The 11,197-nt window shown below is 33.4% G+C and overlaps 1 protein-coding gene across 1 annotated transcript; it reads left to right on the forward strand.

Annotated features, from left to right (window-relative positions):
* The first annotated feature begins 315 nt into the window (after positions 1 to 315).
* On the forward strand, positions 316 to 9,458 carry LOC123314899 (methyl farnesoate epoxidase-like). The gene is made up of 7 exons (XM_044900339.1): positions 316 to 467; positions 1,684 to 1,935; positions 5,330 to 5,736; positions 7,097 to 7,202; positions 7,843 to 8,023; positions 8,504 to 8,763; positions 9,180 to 9,458. Exons 1-7 carry the CDS (start codon positions 380 to 382, stop codon positions 9,356 to 9,358), a joined length of 1,473 nt encoding a protein of 490 aa, XP_044756274.1. The 5' UTR covers positions 316 to 379; the 3' UTR covers positions 9,359 to 9,458.
* The last annotated feature ends 1,739 nt before the right edge of the window (positions 9,459 to 11,197 follow it).

The raw sequence follows: 11,197 nt of genomic DNA on the forward strand, positions 1-11,197 counted from the left end.
ATTTGTAAACTCTTTGTATATTCTGGTGCGGTGAAAAATCCAAAGAAGTACCTCGGAGAATAGATATCGTATATTATAGATTAATTTTTGTGTTCAATTCCAAGATTCATGATAAAAAGTGATGCTGACTGAAAGCGAAAGATCTTCCTGTTCACCGGAAATACATATTATAATAGATAGAAGAATAGTTGAACTTGTCTATTATGTTTTTCCTTCAATAGATAGGTGATTTGAATATTTTGTCTCTATTTTTAGTGAGAGTAACTGGTTCGGGTCACCGTTTGAAAGTCACTTATTTACCGTGAAGATTGGGAAAGACCTTATTCAAGCTTTCGAGATCGACCAGTTAAGGTCTTCGTGGTTATATCTCCTAATCAGGATGATATTCTCGTTGTTGTGCATCATCATTTCATTGATGGCCATCATTCTGTATCTAGATGTGAAGAAGCCCAAAAATTATCCTCCAGGTATGAATTTTATAGTGAAAAAATCGGAAAACATATTTTTCATAAAAATAATTTTGGAGAGTTCTTCTTATCATGAGATTTTTCAGAAATTTCAAAAGTCTTGTTCGAAAAATTTTAGTTTGAACCGAAAATTTTTGCACACCCCTTGAGTTTAGTAAATTTTTGTCCAATAATTTGAAAAATTATAGTCGCCAAAAAAACAGCATATATTATTTCAAGTTTTCCTAACACCATATGAAAACATCACTCGAAAAAATTTCATTTAGGAATCTATCCATCAATAGATTATAAAGGGTGATAAGTTTTGAACTAGAAGAATGATTCAAACTTTGGCCGAATTGACTTCACTTTGCCTTTGGCAAGAATGGAGGAAATAAGTGATAGTTATATTCTCCTGAATACTCGACATGAAACTTGGAAAAGCGCTTAGCGCTGGAACTGACACATATTATCAGTTTTATCACGAAAATCTTTTCTGACTGAATCTGTGCCTAGACTGGATTAAGATCCACATTTTTTTTCGGGCCATGCAGCGATTTCATGAATTCATGTTAGAGCTAGGTAGAGAGATCAAAAGTTAGAATGTTCAGTAGGTAAATATTAATACAGAAAATTGTTCGGAAATTTTCATAACAGGGAAATTCGACGATAGTGTATATCTTTTATCTTAATTCTTTGTCAGTTACATACAACTCGGTAAAAAATAAATTCTAGGCATTGAAAATCATATTCTATATTTTTCAAAGGAAGATTGTGAAATAAATGTTTTATATTTTTCGATAAAAATATTACGAATATACAATGCACGGCATAAAAAGTGTTGCTCTTCATTGTGCTAGAGTGACAAAATATTACTACTACTATAATTTCACATCTGTAATCGTAATTTTTTCGAAAAATGGAAAGAAAATTCGCAAATTGAAGATTCTTTGACAAAGAAATGTAGAAATCACGTGAAGAAAATTTTTCATCAAAAGCTTGATTTTCATTATATGATTTCAGTTGTGAAATTTCTGTCAAATTTGTATTGCTAGACGAGAATTTAATAAGAGAAATATTGGAGCAAGTAAATCTGTTAGTAGATTATAAAGTAAAAATTCAAATATGAAAAAATTTGTCATAACACTTTGAAATTTTGTTGTGCATACAATTTGCCGTATTTTATGAACATAACGATGCTGAAAGTTCTCATCTGAATCTATTTTCTTTTCTTAAGGCCCTGCGTGGCTCCCTATAGTTGGCTGTCTCTTTCAATTCAAGAAACTCAAGAAAAAGAACGGTTACCAACACTTGGCATGGCAGGAACTGCACAAGAAGTACGGTGACGTCGTTGGGACAAAATTGGGTAGAAAATATGTTGTGGTTGTTTTTGGAGAGGAGGCTGTTGCCCAAATACTCACCAGAGAAGAGTTTGAAGGAAGACCGGATGGCTTCATATTCAGAATGCGCACCTTTGGAAGAAGATTGGGTTTGTAGCTTTTATTTATGACAACACTTGGTAAAGAGTATTTTACTCTTTTTGGTTCACAGTGGAAGGCATTTTATGTTTCATTACCGTTTCCGATTTCATTACAGTTTCTGATTCCGTAATGCACTTATCATGGTATTGTGGTCAAAGTGCCTTTTTTATAGTAATCATGATCGTAAACGAGTTTAAATCTTTTTTGAGAAGATCCTAGAATGGAACAAGCAATCCAAAATTAATTTTTTTATTGATTATTTATAATTTATCCATTAAAGTTTTGGAAATCGCTTATCGGTTCTTAATCAGTTGCAATATTTCTGAATTAGGAACTATAGAACAACTCTTTAGTCCCAAAAGTTTCCATTTTCCCATTCCTATCTACACAAAATGCACTCCTCGAACGTGAACCATCCCAGTCGAAGATTGTAATGGGTTTGTTTCCAAAATAATTCGAGACAACCTACTATACATGGTCCTAGGTCAGGTCTGTGAAATCGGACAGGATTTTTTCTTATTTCATTGTGGAATACATCGAACAGGTTCTATCTCATTTCATGGGAGACCGAAATATTTATGGGGCACTTATTTCGATTATAGTTGGGACTGGTTTAGTATAGGTCATTCACTTAGAAATTCGGTGAGAGTCACCGAAAACCAATGGAAATCAAGGTCGAAAAGACATCTGGATTGGATAACATCGAATCGGGTCGGATTTGGATATCGGAATGTTCACAGAACTATGAATAAAATTATGATCTCTCTTTGATTTTCGTTAGAAAGATATTTGAAAAAGTTTCACTATTCATTTATAGGTAAAAAATAATAAATTAAAACTTACAAGTAGGACTGACCAGTTTTTCATTCATTTTAGCAGAATAAGTGCACCCATCTAACATTGAAGCAAAATAATGTGGGGTTGTTATTTTCAACCTCTGGTAATGAAGTAGTTGAGGGGTTGAAAAAAATTATGCGAAGAACATCGATATTATGCTGCACATTATGTAGACTGTACATGTAGGTTATTACCCAGAAACACTAAAAAAATAATGGAAATCGCCAACTCTGCAACACATTCTAGTAGCTGTATTTTCGAAGGAGCGTGGTTAAAATATCACCCCTACAAATTTTCATCGCCTTAAAATCCTTTGCATTCATTTACAGACAGTACAGGGTGGGCCAATTTCGATATTTTAGCACTACAGTTTTCAAACCAGAGGAGATAGACAAAATCTGATACCCCATACTCGTTCTCTTTTTCTGAGAAATTAATGATAGTTGTAGTCATTTTTGGCCACTTTCTTTTGTTTTCGTGTTATAAGCAAAAATTGGAAAAATGGCGATATCGAAATAAATTTATATCTCCGCTAATACTGATGACAGACCTCTGAAATTGAAACATTATACAGGCACTTTTTAACGTACAATCCAGTGGCGTGCTCGGCTTTTTAGCAGGATTTTTAATTACGAAGCTATGATCCAAAGTTATGTTTTTTCAAATTGGAACACTATATTTTTGTGCAATTTTTTGAAAGCTCAATTTTTACTGATTTCGAAAATATTTAACATAATATGGTTTGTATGAATATAAATAATAGAAAATAGTCAAAAACCTTTTTTCTCAATATTTCTATGGTTTCAACTTTTGATGAGCATAGAAAAATATAACATCGTATGATCGTATCATTACCACTGTCTGCTTCTATTAGCCCTTTCATTATTATAAAAATTTATGAAATATATCTTGATTCAAATTTTGTGAAAATTGTTAAAAAGCATAGAAAGAATGACATTGCCGAAAGGACAATTCTCTTGTTATAGGAAGCTCTATTTTTCTGTGCTCGTCAAAAGTCGAAACCATGGAAATATTGGGAAAAAAGTTATTTGACCATTTTCTATCATTTATATTGATACAAACCATATGATGTTATATATTTTTGAAATCAGTAAAAATTAAGCTCTAAAAAATTGCACAGAAATCTGTGTTCCCATTTAATCAAAACTCCTTCTAAAAAGGCGAGCACACCACTGGATTCTACGCAAAAAAGTGCCCTTATAATGTTTTAATTTCAGAGCTCTATCATCAGTATTTAGCGGAGATATAAATTTATTTCGATATCGAAATTTTTCCAATTTTTGCTTATAACTCGAGAACAAAAGAAAGTGGCGAAAAATGACTTCTACTATTATTAGTTTCTCAGAAAAAGAGAACGAGAATGGGGTATCAGATTTTGTCTATCTCCTCTGGTTTAAAAAATGTACTGCTTAAACATCGAAATTTGCCCACCCACAATGACCCAAAATTGTATCAGATGGATTCATCAAATTAATCTGGTAGGGGGATATCATACTCTGAAATTTCAGGGGAACACAAAAAATTTTATTTCATTAAAATTTCATTTCTGTCAGTTTTCTAGTCTCTAAGAAAAAAAATTTAAAAATGTGTCATCTTAAGTTAAGGGGGGGCTGTATCTAAGCAGGGGCTGTTCAAAAAAAAATTATATGAAAGACCCACACTTTTTTTTCGCCAAGGAATCACCCTTTAAATTATTTCGCAATTATATATCGATTTGTGTTTATACAGGGTGCTTGTTTGACTCGTACAAATATTTTAACAGTAGATTCTTCTAGGAAAAAAAATACTTCTTTCCTTTACCATTTTTTCCGAATCGGCCCAGTTCATAGGATACAGGCTTTTGAAAAACCATAAAAAAAAATATTTTTAGTTCTATCTCGCAAACGGTTTAATCGAATGAAATGGACTTCGGAATATAGTTTTTCATTTTCTTGATGAATTTCTTTCGAACACACGATTTCCAGTTTTCTCATTAAGACCATTACGTACCATAAAAATACCAAAAATTCAAAGAACCCAACTCTTGAAACTAAGTTGAACGGTATCTAATGAATATTTGAACGTTTTGTGAAATAAAAGTATTCTTCATATTTTTTTCATGTAATGCGCCGTTTTAGAGTTTTTTGATTTTCAAAAATGAGAAATATCTGTGAAGTTCCACAGATATGTACTGTCACAGATTTAGTTAGTTATTCTGAAGGTTATTTTGTTTTTCCAGAGGGGTGGCACAGCTCATTATGAAAACTTCAAATGGTCATATCTTTTTATCAGGGTCAAATAGGAAAAAATGGTATGGAAAAGAAAGCGTTTCTTTTGACCTCAAGGATCTACCTGCTAAAATATTTGTACGAGTCAAACACTCACCTAGTATAAGTACTGATTAAAATATCCACACTTGGTCGCAAGAAATTACTTATTTTCATAATTTTCAAATTCTGGAAATTCTTTCTATTTTTCTTTGTACTTTTCACACTAAAGGATTGTATCACTGAACAAGATACTCAAGAAGAAGAGCCTGCAATTATTTTTCCAATTTCCTACTAGGTTTGGTCTTTTCCGAGGGGGATTTCTGGAAGAAACAGCGTAAATTCTCGATACAAAGGCTCAAAAAATTCGGCTACGGCGGAAAACAGATGATCGAAAAAGTAGAAGAGGAAACGGCCTACTTGATGGAGGCATTCTTGAAGAAATCCACGGAACCCCTTTTCATGCATGATGCCTTTGATATCTCCGTAATAAACGTGCTTTGGACGATGATAGCAGGGGAACGTTTCGATCTGGAAGACGTTAAGTTGAAGCAGCTGATGGGCATCATACATGATGCTTTCAGGATGCTGGATATGTCCGGTGGAGTCTTGAATCAGATCCCTCTTTTGCGGTACCTGGCGCCTAAATCCAGTGGGTACAGGGAGATCATGGAGGTGATGCAAGGGCTCTGGAACTTTCTAGAAGTGAGGAAATTTCAATTTGATTCAAATTAATTCCACCTACATATATAAGTTGGGGAGCCGAAGAGGGAAATTCGGTATTTACTCGAGCGTGTCAGAATAATATAAGGGGACACACCTTGGACCCTGTAGAGTACCTCTACCAAAAAATTAGACCTGGGGAATTGTCTAAGACGGCCTGTCAGAATACGGTGGCGGTGGCGTTTTTTCTTATTTTCAAGCTAATGATTCAAGAATAACGGAAAAAATATAATCTGACAGTTTTATCAAGCCGAAACGATAAAAATTGGCCATAAAGGTCACAAAAATCAGTTTTTTGAATTATCTCCTCCCCTAGACTTCAAATCTTTTTCGCATTCATTATAGAAGTTGTAGGGCATAACATTTTTTACAAATTTTTACCGAAGCAATTTTTTCTACGTTCAAACGTTTCTGAGATATATGGCGATTAATGCGAGGTGTTTAGCGATACATGCTGAAGCGAAAATTCACTCGTTGGAAAATGGTACATTCTAAGGTTGAGTCAGAGACAACACTAAAATTTTCGTGACTAATTTCGAAATTGTCATCATAGAAATACTTTTTCATTTTGACAATTGGATGAATGTAGATTAGACTGGGTTTCTACATTGACCTTGGCCTTTCGCATGTGTGGCTAAGCTCCTCGCCATTATCGCCCTCTATAACTCGAGAACAGTTAAGAGTATGTAAAATTGCTTCAGACAAAAGTTGTAGAATTTGTGTAGAATTTTATTATCTACAACTTCCATAATGAATACAAAAACGATTAGAGGTACAGCACCTGACGATTTTTTTTTACATCTTTGAGACCCTGCAGACGCTTTCCCCACCGCTGAAAGTGCATACATCATAAAACCTTTTTTTCTTTCTACCATCAAATCTTCAAATCCACTAGGTCTCCACGACGCTCGAGTAAATCCCGATTTGGCATCGTCGGCTCCCCAACTATATAGAGTGCTACTAAAAACTGAAGAAAACAAGTCATTTTTCCAATTCTGTAGACCAAAAAAAAAACAAAATTCCAGAAGTTTTTTGTCGATGGCAATCTCCAGATGCCTCAAAAATTGCTGACGCTAAAATTTGAAAGTTCAGATCCAAAAACTAGACCCTCGGGTCTCTTAATTTTTTTAGTAGTTTATCCATGATGACCAATTTTTTTTTTAGAAAGTTCATTATGCTTCTCCAAATTTTTGTATTATTGATTCTTCATTTAGATATATTATGTACTATATCAGGCATTTTTTGTCGCGACTCATCGTAGAAAAAAAAATTGTCATAAAAAATTATTATTATTCTTCTAAAGAGATAGATATAGATTTGAATGAATTTTTGAATATCGCAGGATACAGTTAAAGACCATAAATGCAACTTTAGTGCCGACAATCCAAAGGACTTGATTGAGGCTTTCCTCCAAGAAATGACCACCCAAAATGATGACAGTTTTTCAGGTAGGTCATAAATCAACTTTAGGTTCATCCATAACAATGTGAGTAGTAACACCTGACGAGAATGATCATATGAAATTTCTTGTCAAACTGATAGTGAATATAACCATTTCCTTCTTTCAACTTTATTTCATATTTCAACCGTCTCTCGGAAAATATATTCGAAATATTTATAAATCAGAATGGTGCATGCGCTTTCAACACATTGCAACATCATTGTTGTAAAATCGGAAGTAGCTGGTATTTGCTGGCTAATTATTCGATGTAATTTGAAGACAGCAAAACTGAAGATTAGCCAATAGTTCAGAATATATTATTTGTTATTTCAACTGACTGGGAAAAAAATTGAATTTATCGAAATGTATAAATAAAAATGGTAGTAGCCACTATATTTGCTGCCGATGTAATTTGAAGACAGCAGAAACAAAGTTCAGAATGCATTAGAATTCATTTGAAGACTTTGAAGTCAACGATGTTTTTCTATTAAAAGCTGCCAATACAAAATTTGTATGTAAAAAGTTAGACAGACCTCGCTGGAGTGTGTTTTATGTATAGTTTGAAAATATGTTTCATGGTTCTTCTTGGTTCGTTTATATTAGTGACTGTTATTCATACTGAACTTATGTTGAGTGATATGTTTCAGATGAACAACTCATTGCCTCTTGCTTAGATCTTCTGATGGCAGGCTCTGAAACGACAAGCAATACTCTGAGTTTTGCCGTCGTTTATATGTTAAAATATCCAGAAGTGATGAAGAAGGTTCAGTTGGAACAGGACAAAGTGGTAGGGAGAAACCGTAGCCCAACATTGCAGGATTCTGTCAAGTAATGAAAATGATGTCTTTATGAAGATCTATTTACTGTCTAAGCATTATACCAAAGTAGTTCCAGTTGTTGTTTTAACGTTTAAGGATGCAAAATGATTACAAGAAAAACGGTACAATTTGATTTGATGTATGATCAAATGCGACGATGTAGCATAATGATAGGCCCTAACTGTTTTATTCACAAATGGATTACTTTCGTCATGAATAAGGATGAGATTCAATTAATCTCCATTAGTAAAATCGATCATTTTGTTGAAGCTCCAGTAAATTATAAACAACAAATGAGACTGAATGGAAATGAATTTGCAGATGTGAATACCATTTCCCATAGTGGATTATTTTGATAATAAGATAAATAAATATATTACATTAGAAAAGTGAAATTTCTTGAATATCTCAGACATTCTCAACTCCACACATGGTTGAGAGATGAGCAAATCATCTCCAGTCACAGAAAAATAAAAGTTTCATTTTCCAGACTTCCTTATACGAATGCAGTCCTGAAAGAAGTACAGCGAATCGCAAACATTCCTCCTGTTGGAATTGCCCATAGGGCAGTGAGAGATGCCGAATTGTTCGGTTACACTATTCCAGAAGACACGATCGTACTAACCAGCCTGTATAGCGTTCACATGGACCCTAAAACTTGGCAAGAACCACATTCATTTAGACCAGAGCGTTTCCTTGGGGATGAAGGGAAGACGATTGGGGAGAAGTCTTTTCTTCCTTTTGGATATGGTATGAATAATCTTCATTATTTGTTTTTTTTTTTGTAAGGTATAATATCAATAAGGAAAAAAGGCTTCTTGCGAAACAAATTTTAGGGGAGGTTTTTCTTCCCTTGCAATTATAAAGCACCACCAAATGTCTCACAATGCCCTTCTGGATTCTTGCTTTTATAGAATATCTGCTCAATCTCTCATTCTTGTCAGTGTCTTAGTTTCCAAGAAAAAAATATGTGAGAGACCCTCACCATTTTTAACACCACTCAATTTTTTGGTAACTATGCACACCCTGTATTTTTTTATAAGGGGTATACTGAATGCATTTAATTGTATATTCACATAGTGAATCAACTAAGATATAAAAAAAATTTCAGCAGTGAACTGAGGTATTATAATCGCATAAAATTTCGAACACATTTTTTTTTTCAGGAAAACGTCAGTGTTTGGGAATTTCCTTGGCGAAAGCGAACTATTTCCTCTTTTTCACCTCCCTCTTGCACCGTTTTCATCTGGAAAAGGTGCCTGGAGATCTACAACCGGATGTCAATGGATTTGATGGTATCACCTTGTCACCGAAACCTTTCAAAGTGAGACTCATTCCACGATGAAGACATTTTGGAGGAAGGGGCGGATTTTGAAGACTGACATTTTTTTGAAGCTGTACAAAAGCTCTATACGAATAAATTAAGTATAAATTAGAAAGGTGTTGAATACGAATTGATTTTTCTTATACCTACCACAGATATCGATTGTTTCGAGCGATTGACATGAGGTAGATAAGAAGTTAAGGTTGATATGATATTAAATTTCATTCATACAAATATTTCATTCAAGAGTTCACCAAACAGTAATCATTCCATGAAATGGAGACTTATCAGGTTTTTTATCGTCAATATTCAATAAGCTTTTTTCCACATTAAATATGAATACAGAATGGTCGTTTGAAGGTTCAGCTCCATGACAAATTTAATATCCAAAAAGTACTAAAAAAAATGAGTGCACCTCGATTTTTGATTGTGTATGAAAAGTGAACCATCAATGTGGTTTTTCAAGAGTTATCTAAATGTGCTATCGGAAAAACATAGACCTGAAAAGTTATTGAGGAAAAACCGTATTCCTAAAACAAAAAATTTACGATTAGTTTTTAAAATAAATGAGTACAGAGACAATTTTGGACCATTTCAGTAGAATGTAAGTAAATGTAAGGCCTATAAATTTGAACTTGCCATAAAATATCGGTAAAACAATCGACATTTCAGCATAGAGTAGAAGAAATTTCAATTTCTCGCCAGGTATATTCAAAAGATCAATATATCGAAAGACTATTTTCCTCAAAAATGATTTTTCGCACCATAAGTACTTTTTTTCTGTATCGAAACAAGGACACTGTTCGTAGTGTTCGCAATTTAAAAATCCACTCGATTACATTTTGACAGTCTTGTTTGAACGCCCTGTGTAGATCAAAAACATCACCTCCAAAAAACATTGAACCCTTTCTTGGTAACCGATTTCGTAAAACAGATTTGAAGTTGTTCTTTGCGCTCTCAAGAAATAAACAATGTGTGTTATAATACGCCTACAATTAATTTTTTTTTTCAAAAAATGGCGAATAATAACTCGAGTACTACTCAAGCTAGCTATAAGGGACGTATGCGAAATGAACGTAGAATGGAAAAATACATCTGAATATAAAAATGCAATAAAATACAGGATGTTCCATTTGAAATAATCCAGTTGACTTTGCTAGGTCACCTATATGGTGAAAATTTTGAAACAAAATTAATATCTTCGATATTTAATAAGTATTTTGTAGTAAAATGCTCGGAAAGGTCAATTTCCTTTTTAAATCACTCAAATTTTCGTGTTTAATAGAAGCGTTTATCATGGAATGCATCCTCTACGAAGAGTGAAGATAGTTCTTTTTAACCCTAACTTTTTTTGTCAGAAGTGGATAGACTTTTTGTTCCAAAGGTTGCATGGCAAACTTTTCTATTACCTACAGGGTGTCGACTGATTACTCTAATTCTATTGACTTTGCGAAAAATAGTTTGAAATAAAACTTCCCCATTTTAAGTAGAGCATCTTCTAAAATTATTTAGAACTATGCAAAGTATTTCGATTCTTCTGCACAGCAGTCAACTTCGTTATTTTAAATGGAACACTCTTTATATTTTTACATTTTTGAATTCCTTGTTAAATTTGAATATAAGTTTGATAACACAACTATGTCTGAATTTTCAACGGTTTTCGAGAAATTTGACTTTTTATTATTATTTTGACAGTTTGAGGTACTTACATAAAGGACTCTAGCTCCGTCCCTATTCTATGTAATTGATTAAAATTTGGACTGTGTCTAGTCAATAAATGATACACTAAAAATTTTCTTGGTGAATAACCATATCATATACAGGGTTCACGAAAACGTAGATCCATTATCAAAACAGAAA

Source organism: Coccinella septempunctata, chromosome 1 (assembly GCF_907165205.1).
Source record: "Coccinella septempunctata chromosome 1, icCocSept1.1, whole genome shotgun sequence".
Lineage (NCBI taxonomy): Eukaryota > Metazoa > Arthropoda > Insecta > Coleoptera > Coccinellidae > Coccinella > Coccinella septempunctata.